General features: G+C 39.5%; 1 protein-coding gene across 1 annotated transcript in view; it reads right to left on the reverse strand.

The window, feature by feature from the left end:
* The window catches only part of DNAH14 (dynein axonemal heavy chain 14), a 2,550,346-nt gene that overhangs the window by 1,141,544 nt on the left and 1,387,956 nt on the right, over window positions 1–20,846 (reverse strand). The window contains 2 exon segments of the mRNA XM_044060213.1: window positions 13,541–13,546; window positions 15,648–15,853. Of these exon segments, the coding sequence (XP_043916148.1) occupies window positions 13,541–13,546; window positions 15,648–15,853 (212 nt within the window).

Below are 20,846 nucleotides of genomic sequence, written 5' to 3' on the forward strand. Positions count from 1 at the left end.
AGCCCAGACTTACAGGACATAGATCTTGCTACCCAATTCAATTTTTCTTCATAGACTCTATTTCTAAACTTACTTCCTCTTTTACACACAATAATTCACCTAATACCTCCTCTTCTGCCAACCAACATCCTCCTCCTACTCCTTTGTCTCATTCACCTTTACCTCAATCTCCTCCTCATACTCCTTTGTCCCATTCATCTCCACCTCAATCACACCCTTTCTCAATTAAACCTACTCCTACTGCTACCATAAGAAAACTCCTACAGAAATTAAAACCAGGCACCAATGCCCCTGACAACATTCCCTCATACTATCTCAGTATTGCTGCTGATGCCATTGCCCTCCCTATCAGCATCCTCATCAATCGCTTCTATCCAAGAAGGTCTTGTTCCCGAATCCTGGAAGAAAGCCTATATTATTCCTCTACATAAAGGTGGAAATAATACTAACATCTCCAATTTCCGTCCTATAGCCATCCTCTCTCCCATTTCTAAAGTCTTGGAGAATTGGAGAAATGCATCCACCTTCAACTCCTTCCCCACCTCTTGGACAGCAATCAAATAACCCCCACCCAACATGGATTCAGACCCCATCATAGTACTATGACAGCCCTTCTATCTTTCCTCGAAACTGTTGACAAAGCTAGGGATTCTGGACTCATTGTATCTACCACTCTTCTTGATCTTTCCAAGGCCTTTGATACTATATCCCATAACCTACTTCTTACTAAACTATCTAATCTAAACCTTTCTCTCACTTCGCTCCACTGGTTTAACAGCTATCTCTCCAACAGACAACAAGCAGTCAAATGGAAAAAAGCCACTTCCTCCTTTCTAAATACCCCTACAGGTGTCCCACAAGGCTCCATCCTGGGCCCCTTCTCTTTAATATTTTTATTAATGACTTTTATCACGCTATCCCTCAAGCTAATATTATTCAATATGCAGATGATTCTACAATCATCTGCACTGCCTCATCCATACCAGCTCTATTAAAGCTTACCCAGGAAGCCTTCTCCACCACTGAAAATTGGATGAAAGACAACCATCTAGCCCTTAATGCTACTAAAACTAAACGTATGATATTTACCCCATCAAAAATACTAACATCGATCTTAAATCATTCTCCATCTATAGCCATAATAACATTCCCTTGAGCTTGTATCAGAAACCAAACTATTAGGAGTCCAAATCGATGACCAGTTTAAATTCCACTCCCATCTGCTAAAAACATAAAAAAACACACCAAAACTTGGAATGCTCTACCGTCATTATCGCTTTCTTAGCCCAGCTACCAAAATTACACTCTCAACTGCATTTCTCTTACCCTCTCTCCTCTATGGTGCACCCCTTCTCACTAACCTCCAATCTTTCCTCAAAACCAAACTATCCTCTTGTTACAATAAAATTGCCAAATTTGCCACTTCTAACAAATCATCTATACACCATTGTGAACCACTCCACCAACTAAAATGGTTAGAACTACCTAACTACCTCTCATATACCCAACTCACATATGCTCACAAACTGATTTTTCAGCCATCCCTCTGCCCCTCTCTCTCTTCTGCCTTTAATATGCACCACACACAAAGACAGCTAAGATCAAACAATCAAAACCTCATAGAAATACACAGACCCCACCACCCTCCTGGACAAAACCTCCTGTCCTTCTCTCTAGCACGCTCATGGAACTCCCTTCCTCCCTCTATTCGTACTATCACAAGCCTCCCATCCTTCAAAAAATCACTCCACTTTTATCTATCTTCTTCATGGCAATGCTCCTGCTCTCACCCTTCATAACCTATTATTTCATCTTGTAACTCTTTCAGCTCTGACTACTCTGACTATACGAACACCAGGCAGCATACTTTTTTTTTTTTTAATTTGGTGTAACTCTTACTGCCTTGTTTCAGCTTTTTTCTGCACGATTTATTACGTACATTTTACTATGTTTTACCTTAGCAAATGTATATATATTTCCCCTGTACTTGTTACTTTTCTCATGTTGAACCCCATGTAATGTATATGTATATCCTCATTCTCTGTTTAATATGTATGTGGAGCTTTTCTCCCCAGGACTCCATTGAAAACGGGTTCTTGAGCCCAATGGACTATCCTGGTTAAACACATGCAAATAAATAAATAATAAATAAATAAATTTAGAATCAGGGAACACTTATTAAATATTAGGAATGGTGTTGCCACTAATGCGTTAGCCAAACATGTGTCCTCTGAAGGCAATGACCATAATTTTATGTTCTCAGTTATTGAGAGAACTATTCCTAATGAGAGAGGTGGTGATATAAGGAACTATACAGAGACCTCTGAAACTAGGTGGATTATCAGACTAAGAGCTAATAAAGGAGTATCTACCATGGCTTAGTGGTAAATCACTTTGGGTATGATGTGTAGGGTTCTGGATTCGAGCCTTGCAGAGGCTGTTTATTGGCAGTGTTTGTAGCAGAATAGGTAGTATACCTTCCTCTAGTGTAGAAGGCTGTGGGTTCTTCTCCTACACCATGTAGATCGATTGTTTTCACTGCTATGATGGCTTAGTGGTTAACTACTGTGACTGTGGTGTACAGGGTCTTGAGTTTGAGCCTTGCAGAAGCTGTTTACTCCCTATGCTGTGGAATAAAATCCCGGTCCATGTGAGGCAGAGCACCTCGCTGACTCTGTTCAAGAGAAATCTAGACCTGTGGATGGGAGATCGTAGGTTTACCCCGGGAATTATCTCTGGGTCACTGCTGGACAGAGGCACAACAAACTAATGGGCACAGTATTTTTTCATATAAGGGGTGGCGTAAGCCACAATAATTTGGGCTAGGCTTATAAATGCCTTAGGGCAGATAGCCTAGTATAAACCTATGAACCTATGAACCTATGAAAGGGCCTTAATGATAGAATACCCTTGAAACCAGTTTTGAAGAATAGGAAGTTGTTCAAATGAAATGAAATTAAATTATTTTAATGAAAGACATATTAAATATATATTTTAATCATTTTTAACTAATTCATTTTTAACTAATGCATTTTATGTTGCAATATTTATTATGTATCTATACTTGAAATGTTTTCCAGTATGACTTTGTATATATTGTAGAATGACTGGTTTTACTTTAAGTGCTAATTACTTCAAGCATTAATTGGTTTGATTTGATTGGTTTGAATACTGTTTAAATAGAGTTGAGTAGGAAGTGTTTGTTTGAAGGTCTGAAGAAGTGATATGTGTATCATGAAAGCGCTTACCTGAGTGAATAAATTTACCTTGGATTTTACCTACCTTTTATTTATCCTTGGACTGTGTTTAAACTAGGACATTCTGTGCCTTGGTTGCTTCACCATTTCTTTGTGGATTTTTATGACTTTACCCATAACAATATTTGTTCAAATTTCTCACCACTGCAGTAGTCTATGGGTTGTATCCTGCCAAGGATATAGCAACTGGCCAGCTTTCCCTCCCCCACAGTTACTCTGTCTCCCTTTAGGTTAATCCTTACAGAGGGAACTATATAATCAGCCAGAGTGACTAAAATATTCAGGTCTTCTTAGCCCCTAAGTGAAGAGGGGAAATTCATCCTAAATTGACAAACACAGTAATAAATAAAAAAAATAATCTCTGTAAAGTAGATTGTAAACAAGGGGTGGTAGGTACAACTACTGCAGCAATGAGTAATTTGGACATCTACTGTTATGGGTAAGTAGAACTTACACAACTGTACTATATTCATCATTCCACTGCTGCAGTAGCTTATGGGTTGATTACCATAGCTTATCCAACCTGGGAGGAGAAAGGATATGAATCTATGAGGCCCTGGAGAGTGGTCCTACCCAACTCAGTCCTGCATGTAAACAAATTAATCCAGTATGTTAATTTATTTATTTACTTTTTCATATAAGAACATACAGAGAACCACACAGTTATCTCTAGAAATCTTCTAGAGTCCACCACTTTCCAATATGCCATATAGGAAACATGGTTCTCAGTGATGAAGCATTTACACTGCCTAATTATGATATATCATACAAAGTATAACAAAAGGTAACAGCTGAGGACAACTAACCGGAAATTATCTGAACGAAATTGTTTCCTTTCTTAGTCCTTGTGCAATGCCTGGAGTCCAGGGAGGCACTTTGCGTCAACAGCATTATGGAATATGAATCATTTCCTCTGAAAAAAAAAGACTGGTTCCATGACTCCTAGGCTGAATCAAGGAATAACTCATCAAACAGAAACAGAAGCAGAGGCTTTAAACACAGCCTCTACACAGTTTCCCAGAACCTTAAAGTATGTTTAACTATTAATGATAAGCTGAACTCATCTGCAAACATCCTGAGAAGGAACAGGAGAGTGATACCTGTCCAATTTTATTGGACCTGTAGATACTCAATCCATGAAAATGCAGGCATAAACATATACATCCTCAAAGGCTGTTACTTTATTCATTATGGACGTGGATAGAAGGGACTAGTTATTCTCAGCATCAGAGAAGTGGGTTCCAAAATTCATAGGATATGAAGCCCTATCTCTAAGTAAGTCAGATAAAACTGATAAATCTTTCTCAAAAAGAAAAATTAGACAGACCTGCCTAATAGGTGTTAAAGGTTATGAGCCAGAATTGTTTGCCACCATTACTCAGGAATGGAAAGAAAATCTTTTCTTACAGATACCATGTCTTCAAGTAAAAGCTTTATTTTTTTTTATTTATTAGATAACTTCTGTGACAGACTACAAAAGGAATCTGATTCCCTATGAGAAGGCTCTTCTCTTATATACATCCTGTGACATCCTCTATATAAAACTCCATGCCCCAGAAAGAAGGTTTTTCCCATGCATGGACCCATACACTGGAAACTGCTGGAAAGGATGCGTCTGACCAATGGTTCATAGTGGCTGCTAGAACATCATCACAGGAAACTGGAAAGGTAAGTGAGTTGTCTGAGGAAAAACAAATGGCCACTGAAGAGTCAACTAATCTCAGCTAAAGCTCTAACTACATCCAAATAGAAAGTAAGGGCTGCAGGTCATATAGTTTCTTTTTTTGGAACGCCAGAAGTCAAACCAGCAGGAGAGGGGAAATATCCCACTGTGACTGAGGAGGATGGGTTAGATGCAGATGTCAAAAGTTTATACAAACAGCACACTTACACTTACCCATAAAATAAAGTCTCCAAATACTTAAATGCCCAAGTAATTTAGTAAAATCATGTCAGGAACTCTTTAATATTACAATTAGTTTGACAGAAATAAATAGGTTTGGTTGAGGTGTTGAAGGAGGTTTCAGATAAAACAGCTTCTCTATTAGAAACAAGAACTGATAGCCCAATGATAAAGGGCCTAGTAAATAGGATGGGTAGGGTTTTCAAGGAGCTGAAATCAGAAGTGATGGGGAAGATTAGGAGAGAATTAAGTGCTTCATTCAAAGAAGAGATAGATAAACCAATGTGATAACCCAGTGTTGAAATGGAGATGTGTGTCACCCAGATATGCTAAAAAGTCATGACTGTTTAGGATTTTTGTGTGGAAATGCCCCACAAATATTTTTATATTCATAGATTGTGGAGGATGTTCCCGAATGTAGATGCACATTGCTGAAAGTGGACATGGGAGTACATATTTTGGTCATGCACATGTTTGCTTAGCTTTAAGGAATATTTATAATTATTTTGTAGAATTTTTATGAAGAGAAGCACAACTAACTAAAATACTTTTGCCTACAGTGTACATAAAGAAGAAGTATTGTCCTAATTATGATGGAGTAATGGCATTTTAAATCATTTTGGTAACAAAGAAAACGATTACACCAAGATAGAAATCAAGGTTAATACCTACAGTTAGCAGTTAGATATGTGGTTCTATTAATGGATGAATTAGGCAACAGAAGTCATTTAGCAAAATAGAAAATACAACAAACAAATAAATAAAATAAAAACATAGTGAGAGAATTATATAACTAAACCATTATCTTGAAACCCATACAGAAAGCAATGGAATTATTATTGTAAAGCTGAGATAATATCAAGTTAGATGATTAGACTGGGGTAAAATCTTTAGTTTTGTTTAATTCATTAACACCTATGTGATGTGGAATGTCACACCTCTAGCAGCCTACACACATCTTGTATTCCAGAGCATTCTCTGAAAAATAAACTTAAAAAGCATTAGATAAACAAATATAAATATTTTAACAATAGCAGTTATTAAAACTGTACAAATGGCAATGTTATCAGTAAGAAATATTATTTATAGTGATACTGTTTCTGTCCTGTAACTCGTCTAGTACAGATATAGAGTCTTAGTTTTAGCACTTAAATTTGCTTATTCGTGCTCAGCACTTGTTCAGAACGTGTAAACACTAAATAAGCTACTAATTACTATAGCACTCAAGCCTTCCTCATTACCCAGAGGAAAACAGTTTTTGTACTTACTTTTCTCACTTGCTTGGAGAAAAACAGCTCTTGTACTCACTTTCCTCACTTATCTAGAGGAAAATGTTTTTTTATTCAGGCATGTCCAAGGGTCAGCTCCCAGTGCTCTCTCCTGTCTATCTGATGAATCTGGGAATCTTGAGGCAATGTAGAAATTGCCTCATGTACACAGACAACCCTCTACTCCTACCACCCAACACTACAACCTGTGAAAGATGCACTTATCTAGCCAAACTGGAGGTAATGCTCTCTCCAACCAAGACTGAACTTGACAGTCATGAGGAGAAGGTAAACATTTGCACCACACCACACTCATCACATAGTCTCACTAAATCCACATCACCAAAATCCACACATAGTAACACAAAAACATTTGCGGAGGCTCTCAATAATAATTTGTCTAAGCAACAGAGACCTCCAAAGCAGAAACGCAAGCAACCTCCATCCCCAACTCAACCCAAATGACACACAGCCCACAGACTCAGTGTGCCACTCAACCACAGCCAATAAGGCAAAACAACGTACCCAACACACTAGTCATAGGTGACTCTATAGTCAGGCACACTGATGTGCCACTCACAAGGCTAAACAAGGAGAAGGTTACTGTCAGCTGCCTGTTGGGTGCCAGGATCCGCGACATAACCCACGCACTCAGGTCACTCCACAACAAGTACAAATATGACTCTGTCATTGTCCATGTTGGTGTGAATGACCTGAGACGTACCTCCCTGGACTACATGAAAAGAGACATGGAAGAGCTCTCCGATCTTGTAGCCCAGGCAGGTATGACCCTAGCCCTGAGTAGCATTCTGCCATCAGCCAGAATGATACCGCAGTACAAGGACAAAAATGATTGACTTCAACAATTGGCTAAGCTTCTGGTGTCATTCTAAGGGGATCCATTATCTGTCTGCTTGGGATGACATGGTCGACAGACCACAATGCTTTGCCACAGATGGCCTGCACCTGTCGCCCCTGGGATTCCGGATACTGGCTAAGGCTCTTGCTGCCCCTATAGTGCCTTTTTTAGGCAAGGTTCAAATAACAAATTCACCACTGTAACTGGAACAAGCAAGCAAAAACTGAGGGCAATGCTACTCAATGCTAGAAGTCTAAATCTCAAAATGCACTCACTCGAGGCACTCCTGAAAATGGAGAACATCAATATCTGTGCAGTGACTGAGACCTGATTCAAGGCTCCAGAGAGCACCACTGCACTACCAGGCTATAACTCATACCACACTTTTCGGCCATGTAACCTGGACCGAAACACCAAAGGCGGAGGTGTGTCCATATTCATTAAGGATATCTACACCTCAAGGCTAGTTGCTCAGCATAATGCATCCGAGGTTATCCAAGTGCAACTAACTCTGGGCAAAACTGCAATCCAAATTGTAGCTTGCTACAGATCCCCCACCATGCCCCAGGATTACCACTCCTCTTTTCTTGATGTACTGGAAAATATTAGGGTTCAACCAAACACCTAATAATGGGTGACTTCAACTACCCCACCATTAACTGGGAAAACTACTCGGGTACCAACTCCTTAGCTCAACACTTTCTGGAATTCATAAACTCCAATGCCCTAGATCAACTTATCCACACCCCCACCAGGGGCAACAATATCCTAGACTTAGTCATTACCAACGGGACCGGGGTTCCACACCTGAAGTCAACTCCTCATTGGTCCGATCCAACCATAAGCTAATCACCCTTGATATCCACATCCCGCCCCCACCCCCCATTAAGGAAACCATGGTAAAAAAATTTCTCCAAAGCCAACTTCATGTTTCTTAAGACAGAATTAGTGAACTTCATGACACCCATGCACATGGACAATACAGTTACAACTGCTGAATCCTACACAAATGCACTCTATAAGCACTTACACGAGTGCATGGATCGTGCTATCCCAAACAGAACCAAGACGCTATCCTCCAAAAAAAGGAAGCTAATCTGGTGGTCCCCTGCCATAAACAAACTGTACAACAGAAGGAAGAAAGTGTTGCAAAAGAGAGTAAAATCCCATGAATGGAGGAGCTCCCTGGTCAGCCTCAGTAAGAAGCTGAGATCCCTTATAAGATCCTCCAAAGCTAGCTACATAAACAAAATCGCCACTAATTCTAAGGACAACCACAAAGCATTCTATAGCTATGTCAAGAATCTCGATGACAACACCCAGATCTGCTCTGAGTTACAGCACAACGGCACGAAAATTACAGAACCAACTGATATTGCCAACATCCTGGCAGATAGGTTCAGTGCTATCTTTACTCCCCCTCACCCCCTAAAGGGCCCATATCTATACAGGAAGAATGCAGAGTCCCTGTAATCACAACTACGCAGGTAAAAGCTGCACTCTCTAAAGTCAAAAACATAGCATCCATGCGACCGGACAACATCTCAGGCTGCGTTTTACACAAACTTCAGAACAAACTGGCTCCCCACTTAAGCACCATGTTCAATAATAGCCTTGCATCAGGCTTTGTGCCCACTAAATGGAGCACAGCAACAGTTATCCCACTCCACAAAGAGGGAGCCACCAATGATCCCGGGAACTATCGACCTATTAGCCTGACGAGCCTGGTCTGCAAGGTCATGGAATGTATCATCATGGAACTCATAAACAAAGACATTGGTAACCTCCAAACTCTGGATCCCACCTAGTTCGGGTTTGTGAAAGGCGGCTCATGCTTCCTGAACCTGATCGACTTCTTTGAGGCAGTCACCAAAACCGTAGATGAGGGTAAGGTGGTTCACACAGCCTATCTTGACCTCGCCAAGGCTTTCAACACAATCCCCCATTCTGGAATTATAGCTAAACTCACTAAACTATGTATAAATCCCTATGTCACAAGATGGGTTGCCAACTGGCTCGCTGACAGAACCCACGCTGTAACAGTTGCAGACTCCAAATCTGACCTCAAAGCAGTGACAAGTGGAGTACCACAGGGTTCCGTTCTGGGACCTCTCCTGTTTGGTATCAACTTCTCTGAACTACAGGCTAACACAGAAAGCCTCTGGCTAACAAAGTTCACAGATGACTGCAACCTACGAGCCATAGTTAAGTCCCCAAATGATGTGGACATCCTACAGAAGGGCCTTGCTGAGACAGATGCCTGGTGTCAGAGCCATGGCCTCAAACTCAATGCTAAAAAGTGCAGTGTCATCCCTTTTGGTAAAAACTGTGTACACATGAACTACCACATAGGCAGCAATCTACTTAACATTGAATGTGTGATAAGAGACCTTGGAACCCAGGTGGACAGTAGTCTCTCCTTTGATAGTCACATCGCCACAGTAGTCAAGAAGTCCTTCTACATGGCACACCTCATCATAAAAGGGTTCTCATCCAGGAAAAAAGAGGTCATTGTTCCCCTCTACACGACCCTCATTAGACCCATTATAGAGTACTACGCCCATTTTGGAATATACCTCACAAGACATCTGCAGCAGCTGGAAAGGCCACAGAAGTACCTCACAAAGAGGATTACTGGCCTTAAACAAATGCCCTACACTGACCGTCTCAAAAAATTCCAGCTTTACTCCATAGCATATCGCCTACTCCAAGGTGATCTCTGCCTAACATACAAAGCTATGTCAAACCCAGAGCTGCTGGACATGCTACACCTAAAGAAATCCCAATCTCTCCGAGTTACATGCTTTAGGGACCTAAACCTTGTCACCACAATAAACAGGACATGCTGGAGGGATAAATTCCTGTCCCAGAGACTTCCCATACTCTGGAACAGGCTACCCATCTATGTCAAGCAAAGTTCTTCATTAGCACTCTTTAAGAAAAATCTTGATGAGTGGATGGGAAATAGGGAATACACCCTGGGGGTCACTTCTGTGTCTCTGCTCGACAGTGGCACAGGAAAATAACTTTCTTGGGTGGCGTAAGCCAGGGAACCTTGTTGGCTAGGCTTATGTAGGCCCTTGGTCCGATAGCCTAGTACCTACCTATGAACCTATGAATTTCATTCTGATCCCACTGATAAACCTCTTTCTTCTTAGACAAAGTCTCAGAAGAAGGTCAGTCTTCACAAGGGAAATCAAAAACCATACTTTCTTCAGAATCAGAATATTCATATTGAGAAGAAGTTTATGAACTACAACCATACTCCTGTAATATCTGCTCTTGGAGAGAAAAAAATAAAGTTAGAAAGAGATGGAACTCTTTTTCTATTTTTCTGAAAACATACTAGGTATAGAAAATGGAATAAAGAGCTTATTAGCAAATCCCAGAAATCCTCCCTGTCCATTCAGTGGGCATATTTATCCCAGATTCAGGTTCCCTATCTCAGCTGAGTGAAGAACCTATTTTTCTGAAAACATACTAGGTATAGAAAATGGAATAAAGAGCTTATTAGCAAATCCCAGAAATCCTCCCTGTCCATTCAGTGGGCATATTTATCCCAGATTCAGGTTCCCTATCTCAGCTGAGTGAAGAACCTTCACATACCCCTTCCTCTGAGAAGGACTCAGTGGTTCTTCCTTGCCCTGCAATGGCAACCCTACAGCTGCAGAGGACATGGGTATCCTCTGGTTCTTGGTGGCTGTAGGTGCAATACTTGGGGGAACACAGAAAAACGATTAGCAGTCTGAGAAACCAAGCGCAGCCACAGCATCAGCTGAGGCACAACAGAAGCTGGCATGACATCCAAAAACTCCCTAACAACTTTTCTCTTGTGGACAAGGGAGGGTAAAACCATGAAGACTCTCCGTTAGGTTAGCCGAGAATGAATCTGCAGTGCCTGGACTGGCCGGTAAAAGGTAAGCCGGTAAAAGGTAAAGTAGAGAACAAGTGGTATTGAGATAAGTAAACCACTGGCAGTTCTCAACAAGCATAATATCCTTCCCCAAATATGCAAACCTTCAAAACCCGTAGGAAAATTCTGTCAGAAATATAATATTTCTATTGTTTTTACACAAAAGGTTAGCATAAGTATCTGCAAACAAACTCCCTTAGAAAGGCGATGACTGACCTAAAAAAAATTTCAGTTTCCTATCAAACACAGCAGGAATGTGTCTGTCCAGACTTGAAGTATCGCTAACTGATTAACAGTTCCACATAATAAAGCATTATTTACAGTGAAGTTCTGGAAGAAGTTCCCAAAGTAGTTCATTTTTTAGAAATCTGTCAGGAATGCAATAGACATACTTGACACCCCGAGGCAGAAAGAGTTTCTTCCTCAACACTTTATAATACAGTCTGGGGAAGTCAAATTCAGTTTACATCTGCTCAGAAAAGACAAATATTAGATGCTGACAGCCACTTTGTATGTCAGTATAAAATCAACATTCTCTCTGAGATACCCAAGCTAAGCAAGACCTTAAGATAATCTAGAAAAATATTTCAGTCACATATTACAAAATATTTAAGACTTCTGTAGCCCTCAGTACTCAGGTAATTACAAAGCTAGCTGCCTTTGTGAGACATTTCAGGTATATAAAAGCACTTTAGAGAGCATCACAGTAAAAAGACAGTATTATGGGGCACTTACTGAGATGCTTCTTCTTCTTGCATGTCTTGAAGTACTTACTGGATTCTCCATCTTACACCTTTGTAAGGAGTTTGAGTTTCCTACTGCAGAGACTGACATCTCTCACATCCAATAGAAGGCTTTGCATGAAAGAGATATTCGCTGCTATAGGAACAGGGGCCACTGGATGACGCTGATGGGTCACTATCCATAGGTTATAGGTTCAGAGGTTTATTTATAATTTACTGGAAAGACAGCAATGGAGAAATATCAAAATGCACATCTGTTGTGCAAGCTAAGAGAATCTGAATATAAATAGAAGGCTATGGCAATCCCAAGGAAAAAGTTAATTTCTGAAGACTTTTCCTAATAGCCTTTCGGCTAAGATCTAGTGTACAGTTAGGAAAGCATCTATGAAAATAGGCATTTGGAAAGTACTAGCAACTAATTAATTACATAAGTGAAGGGAAAAAAAGATAGGAAGTTGATTCAGTGCCAGTGATGCATTCTTAATGGTGCAGATAAGCAATAAACCAGAAGAAACAGTGTGGGAAGAAGGGGCATATAGTTACCACTCAATAACAGGTTTAGTGTTTCAGATAGTTATGACACCTATAATTTTATTATTTGTATGACTGATAGGTTTAATGGAAGCATGGCAAGAGAACTTCTCATTGTAACTAATACCAAAAATTAGTAATGCATCTTCAGCTAAAACTTTTACCATCTCAGGGTTTGTGTATATTTTGTGTGATCAGGCATCATGGAATACCATTCATTCTGAAATGAAAAAAAAAATCTAATTCGTAGCTATACTGATTTTTAAGTATGTATGAACTGGGGACATTGTCTTCCCATATGACACTTACAGAATTATGGCTAATAGCTACAAATATATATAATGTACATGAATACAAATTATCTTCTGATAAAGAAATTGAACACTATGTCAGGATTTCATTAATGGCCCATGCTGAAAGGACCCTGTTTACATGCTGCACCCTTTTGTCATTCATATGCACATTAGCCACAATGAAGAAAAATGTCATTTTCGGCTAATGTATATGTCTATGAATAAATGTTAACTAGCATGAAGTGTAGATCTTCACTTTCCATGGTAGTTATTTACGGTGGCTGCATCATGTAGGTACAGGCATCCTCCTCCCGAGTCATTCTCCCACATACACTTGCACACAGTAAAACACTCATACACATACATACACCACATTTGCAATACCTGTCCCTGTTGTCAAAACATCAATGTCTTGATTTCCCCTGCTTGGGTAATTCAGGGATGATTACAGTCAGTCATGAATGCCAGACATTTGAGTTGCACTGTTCATATCCTTCAGTAAATGCATGCTATGGCACACATTTATGAGGTTGGGAGGTATGCCTAATGTTTTTCAGACCCACCCCCATACATGACTACCTGTTGCAGGCAGTGCATAATGCCCATAAACCAAAACATATATGTAACAAACAACTGCAGCACCAATGCATCAGTTAGTGCAACAGGTTAATGCAGGGGCTTCTTGTGTCAAGGGTGCATGGTTCAAATCCTTTTCTCTCATATGCATTTATTTATTTTATTTTATTTTTTTAATCATATATATTTTTTAAAACAAATCCCTAGTGTTTAGTGTTCCCCTACCCTCTGATTCCTGTTCTGTTTATGTACCACTCAAATATGAAATGTTAGAGTTACCCTTGTTGTCTAGAAGTTCGACATCCCTGTACAGTTAATAAGTGCCTTTAAGGCACAAATATAACAGTTATCCCTGGTGTCTAGTGGTTCCCCATCTCTGTACAGTTAAAGTGCTGTTAAGACACATAAATAAGAATTATCCCTGGTAGCTACTGGCTACCCCCACCCAATGTTGCAGGGTCTGCTTGTTAGTCTTGGGGTAGTGTGTGAAAGTATGACAACCACCACAACCCTCCGCACCCCCCCACATGCACACATGAAACAGCCCTCTCCTCACCAGATACAATTTGCTTACACACATTCATCCCTGCACACACACACACACACACACACACACACACACACACACACACACACACACGTACACTCACACATGCAGCCCTTTGCATACACTCACACATACACCCCTAAGCCTACCTTACCGCTGAACTCCCCAGTACTTGCTTCTAATATGATGAATGAACATGGTCTTTTGACTGTGTTCACTACCACGATGTAGAAGGAGTGGTCATGTTAATCTACACAGACGAGCAATTATATGAACAACTCAGTGCATAAATACTTTCCTGGTGGCAGTTCTGGGGAAGACGGCACAATGCTAATTAGCATATGCCACTCTCTCTCTCTACCCCGCATTGCCTAATTAATATGTGGCATGGCTTTACCTACAGCCCAAAGCAGTGCTGCACATCTTCATCAAAAAGCCCTTATTTAGGCTGTCTCTCAGTAAAAAAAAGGTTACCACAAGAAGTACTCATCATATACACCTTGTGGTAACTTTTATGGATTTGGCCTTATGTCTTTCCTTTTCCCCTGTTTAAACATAACTGTCACTATTAGCCAGTCTCATTTTACTACTTGCATATATGCTCAGGCCCATGTTGTTCTTTTTCACCCTCTTCATCTATTTTTCCTCACCTACTTCTCAGCTAATCATACTTGCATCTTTCTGTTCCCACTATTGTAAAATCATCTATTATTTCATAACTAAATCAATCTTTAATTATTACTTCCTTTTTTGTAAGAAAATATTTGTTCTATATATATATATATATATATATATATATATATATATATATACATATATATATATATATATATATATACCAACTGACCCTGACCCTAACTCCTAACCTAAGGTCCGTCAATACTATCACACTCACCCTGACCTGCCAGCTAAAAACTAAACTCACTTAAACCTAAACCTACCTTAAATATTTGTCATTATTGCATATTATTGCCCCCTAACCTAAACTTCACTCCTAACCCTCCTAAACTAAAAAAAAACCAACCCAATAAAACTTACCCACCCTCCTACTCTCAACGCACCCCAAACAACACACAGCCACAACAATAGCAAAGCCACAATGACATCATTAGTATTTTTTTGAGTTTGTGTTTTTTTTTTTTTTCATTTTTTTTTTTGTTTTTTTGGGTTTCAGTTTTTTGGTTTTTTTTTTCAGAATTTTTTTTTCTTTTTCAGATTTTTCTTTTAATGATTTTTCAGGCTCTGAAAGAATTTCATATATATATATATATATATATATATATATATATATATATATATACACACACACACACACACACACACACACACACACACACACACACACACACACACACACACACACACACACACACACGTATACATATTGTTTGTACATTCTGTTCTGTACTGTGTATGTATTGCTTCTGTTTTTGAAAATGTATGGTTTAAAATTACTTTTTTATATATCTGCATTGTGGAGCTTATCTCTCTGGGCCTCTGCTGGAAAATGGCAATAACCCAAACAGACCATCCCAGTAAACAAATGCAAGTAAATAATAAATTATAAAGTGGAAAAGATGCACATAGAAAGCCCTTGCCATCCAACAGTCCCTCATTTTTTCAAACATCTAAAATGGACTAAAATTGTAATGTAAAAATTAATTTTAAGGAAGGACTCTGAAAATTTCTATGGACATACCTCGGATATTTACAAAAGGCTATAGTTAATATTTTTGTTTAATGTCAGATTTGTGAACATACCATTAATGTCATCACACTGCTTGTTATGGTCAACCACGTTAGCCAACACGGCTGAGTGCAGAAACATGTTCCATTCACTCTCAAGTATGGCTCCCAAATTGCTGAACATATTATCCTCCTCGGTGTTATATCGCATGATTGTTGTGCACAGCATGAAGGAAAAGCAGAGCTGGTGATTAATGAGCAAGGCACAAGAGACAACCTGCATGAAAAAAAATACATATTACTGCTTTTTCGTTGTTTCCTTCTGTGTCATGCTCTCTATCTACTCACAGTGAGGCATGTTTTTAAATAAATGTCTGAATTCATCTTTTTATTTGTTGTTCATTCCTAGATTTTCATTTGTCTTTGCATTAGACTAGAATTTTATCATTGTAAAGTCATTACATTTAATTAAATAAATGGACTCGACAATGACCATTATTTATTTCGGCAACACAACAGAAGTTATGACAGCTCTAGGCAATCTGACTTCCAAGTGTGATTTTAATGTTTTTGCACTGGACCCATTTAATAGTTACTGGATATCTAAATTCTGCTTACATAAACTGATACAATGCATGTTTCTTTGAGGTGATACATCCTTACCATAATCTTCAAGAGACAACAAAAATCCATAAAATGAGGTAGGAAACATTTACCCTCATTATAAGAAAGAGGGGCATCACCTGATGCACTTTTTTCATATATGTAATAAACCTGAGCTTTGGGTATGACACAGATGAACACAAATTTCTTATACTGCTCATGGCATCTATATCACTGTATTGCAAGCTAGCTCTCATGATATTAACTCAATCATTACCCTGCTTAACTTTTTTACTTGAAATTCCATCAGTATAAAGTTTTTCTGTCATGCATGGAATGCCACCATTACACTCCAAAATTGAGAAAAGGAAAATCTTGCTAAACACTTTTCTGATGTCAGAAAGGTGATTAACAAACGTTTGCTAAGCACTCCTATACACTGTTATGACTGAGTCTTACAGATTAAGACTGGCCAGCACCATCCAGCAAAGAGCAGCAGTAGAAAGTAAAACAGTTAAAAGCAGTTAAATACTTCACTCCTCCACACTTACAGACAAAACAGTGTGGCAGAATGAAATGTCTAATGGCTTTTAAAGGTGTCCTTCAGAGGGATACTTTGTTTCTGCCTGGTGTCTGCTTGGCAGCTTTAGTTATTTTGCTGACTTTAAAAAAATTGAAAACTGGTAAAACACTTCACATTCTTACACGTTTTTCTGTAACTGCAACTGGTAGAACATGTAGAAGATAAAGCCCCTTGACTAAAGTGAATCAGTGAGACCTGATCATAGCACTCAACTTGGATGTCAACAGCCATCTCTCAAATTTCACTCTCAAGTTGAACTTGTCATTCATGTTTCGAACACATAATAAGATAATTATTATTGAAGACTTGATAATATCATAATCCTTTACATTAAATATGGCACATCTCAGCCGTCTGAAGCCATGTTACACCAGCTCAAGCATGTGGAATGGGAATGCAGAATAAGATAGTGTGGTCCATGAAGTCGGTCCATATCACTACATACTGTGGCCTGGAAGGCCTAACTTCTGCATATGTTTGCTTCATGAATTCTACTACAGCTTAAACACTACTGATTTCAGGAGGAGGATGCTATGGTCAGTCACAAAGTCCTTTTAAATTTTTACAGCAAAACAATTTCTTGTCTTGAACATAGTTCCTCTCTTAAGATGGCATCCTGCTTTATTTATTATTGCCAGCCAGCTGAGGCTTTTGTCGTATGAAGTAACCGATTTGCTAACAGCACAGCTGTCCAAACTGCTGTTTTCAAACAAAAATTGTTCAAATTGTGGGAGTTTCATTTACTCCATGGCCAAAACTGGCAAATGATCAATCCAAATTTTTAACTAGTCACAGTGGAAACTCATGTCTGGAAAGTGGCTGCTGCAATGGCAGAAATGACTTAGCAGTGTTTAACCATACCCACCTCCCCCTAGTTTGTGCAGTATATACTGGGAAGGTGACACTGATGACCTTGCATTGCCATGTTCCTCTTACTGTATACTAAATAAAAAATGTAAGTCATTGTTGTTGCATTTTGTTTCTCACCAACTGCTGCCTGTGGACATTTTCGATACTATTCCTCACTCGGGCATAACAGATAAACTCTCCCAGCTAGGCAGCAACTGTATGTTACCAGATGAGTAGCTAACTGACTCATGGATAGAACCCACTCAGTCAAAATAGGGGAAGCCACCTCTAGTAGTAGACCCATAAAGAGCAGCATACCCCAAGGATCAGTCTTGGGGCCTCTACTGTTTGAGATATACTTTTCTGAGGTACAAGCCAAAACCAGTGGTCTGTGGCTGACCAAGTTTGCAGATGACTGCAAGCTGGGTGCTGTCTTAAATTCTCCTAGTGATGTGAATATCCTCCAAGAGGGCCTTACCCAAACTAATAACTGGTGCCAGAAGCATGGCCTCAAACTGAATGCCAAGAAATGCATCATTATCTCCTTTGGGGAAAATGGCATCCCTACTAATTATCAAATTAATAACAGTGTACTAAGCATGCAATCAGTTGTCAGGGACTTGGGCACCCAGGTTGAAAGCAACCTGACTTTTGACCACCACGTTGCCTCCATTGTATGGAAGGCTTTCTACATGGCCCACCTCATAAGTAAGGGTATTTCATTCGGGAACAAAGAAGTCATAACATCCTTGTACTCCTCCTTTATCAGACCCATTTTCGAGTACAATGCCCCTGTCGGTATGTACCTTGCCAAGCACATGCAGCAGCTGGAGCGACCACAGAGGTTCCTGACCAGGAATATCCAGGGTCTCAAACACCTATCCTATACAGATAGGGTAAAAGCCCTGTCCCTCTACTCAGTCTCATACAGACTGCTCAGAGGTGACCTGTGTCTGGCATAGAAGGCCATCCCAGACCCAGCCTTGACGGAGTTGCTGCATATCCATAAGTCAAACTCTATTCATGCAACCTGCATGCAAGGCCTCAACCTGGTCTGTGACATTAACAGAACTTGTTGGCAGGATAGATTTGTGTCCCAAAGACTCCCCCATCTGTGGAATAGACTCCTTCTCCATGTCAAGCAGAATACCTCACTAGTCCTCTTTAAGAGGAACCTGGACAACTGGATGGGAAACAGAAAATACACCCCTGGGATCCCACCTGTGTCCCTGCTGGACAGAAGAAACAGGTGCTGACTTTGTGGGAACATGATCAAAATTCTTGGCTAGGCTTATAAGGGCTTCCAGGCCAATAGCCTAGTATTATCCTATGAACCTATGACATTTAAAACACTGCACATAAAAAACTATAATATTCAATAGTAAAATGTTGCAATTTATGCTTGATCTCATGTTTTGCAAATAGAACTGATTGCTGTTTCCTGCCTGTTGCTGTGGTACTGCTACTATACAAATGTGACTTCCCTAGAATGTCAGAATAAGTGTTGACCGAATTTACCACAAGGATAGCAGAAAAGGGCTTTTTAGCACTTGGAGTAATTACCAAGAAATTCAGAGACATGTAAATTAGCTGATAATTCAACTTTGCAGTTAATGCGTCTCTGAATTGCTGGTTTCTGTGAGCATGCTAAAAGGCCCTTTTGCAGAACCACGAATTAAAAAACGCGCAAACCTTTAAACCACAAGCGAGAAAAAAAAAACAATAAGAGCCGGTAACTACAAAAAAACACTTGTTTAATATAAAAAGGCCCTTTTGTATTAGCGCATGAGGTCAGGCCTGTTTCTAAATCCTGGCCAATGTCTTTTCACTTCAGCCTGGGTGCAAAAATTGAGAAACTCAAAAGGAAAAACAATGTATTGTCATAATGAAATTAAAGCAGAACACTGCTTTATTAGAAAACAAAAATAAAAATGAAAACCTAGTTATTAGGAATAAACAAATAAAAATGAAAACCAGTTATTCTCATTTTATTTAAATCTTCTATAAAAGTAGTGTCTTGGTTTCCTCTAGACTTGAAAAGGGTCCACTTCCTCTGTAGTGGTACAGATAGAGAAACTGGTCCACTGGTCCTTAAGTCTTGTATTTAGGCTTCCACAAAGAGGGAATAATCTGTATGACTCAATGAAAAAAAATGAAGTTTAGCTACTACTGGATGTGAACCAGCCATAGTGTTAATACAGGGAGTGAATGTCTAGGAGAGACTTCCTGGAAAGTTAAGTCAGGAGTGTCCTGAATAGGCACTACAGCCTGGGCTTCTCCAGAAAGTGAGACAGGAGAACAGAAAAACCTCTTCACAACAAAGTGTCTCATATTTAATTTTATATCATTTATTAAACATGTTGCTGTCTTTTGGCTTTTCCCGGTTAGGGGTTGCCACAGTGGAACTCCGGTCCGCTAATGATTGGCAGTAGATTTTCATGAATGCCGAGGTGCCAGCTTGACCTTCAACCTTCAACAAAGTCACGCCCATTTACGCATGTCTTTCGAATGCCCACCCAACCACGGGGAGGACATGCAGACTCCACACAGAAGGCACTCCCCGCACTCCAACCGAGAATAATTATTTTAATTTTTTTTCAACCACTACTTTGATTCTACTATACTAACTAATGTTACTTGGAGTGACATTCATAATTGATGTACCTAACATAAGTGACATTACTGCATGTTGTTGAAGCCATGCTTCTATTTGTTATTTTTCCAATGGAATGTGGGTCATGAACAAAAAGGTTCAGTGTGCAAGCTATATAGCTAACAGTTAAATAAAGAAAACCATAATTATCAAGGTCAATACAGACTTATGACAATTATTTTGGACTTGCACTATTTGGCTTTCTGGATGAACTTCATCATAACAATAAATTGGAAAAAGTATAAATGAGATAGGGGGCAATTTCTCGATCACAGCATCCTTGGGACATTCCCTCTTCAGATGGATGGATGAAGAAGAATGTATTTGCGATTGATTGAAGAGAGAAAAGATTGCAGCAAGAGTATCCCAGCATAACAGTTTTTGTGCCACTGGCAGTATGAGGTACCACTTAACAGGCATCAGCAGATGGCAGCCGAGCTTATTTACTAGTGATGTGGCCTTCAGTGATATGTAGCTGCTGGTTACCAGAAAGTGGCTGTTTGGCATAAGTTTATTCTCTACTCTTAGGGCTTCTTCATATAAAGGATAGGAAGGCATTTGCCATGTTTGTTGATGTAATAA

Source organism: Protopterus annectens, chromosome 1.part2 (assembly GCF_019279795.1).
Source record: "Protopterus annectens isolate FY-2018-M chromosome 1.part2, PAN1.0, whole genome shotgun sequence".
NCBI lineage: Eukaryota > Metazoa > Chordata > Ceratodontiformes > Protopteridae > Protopterus > Protopterus annectens.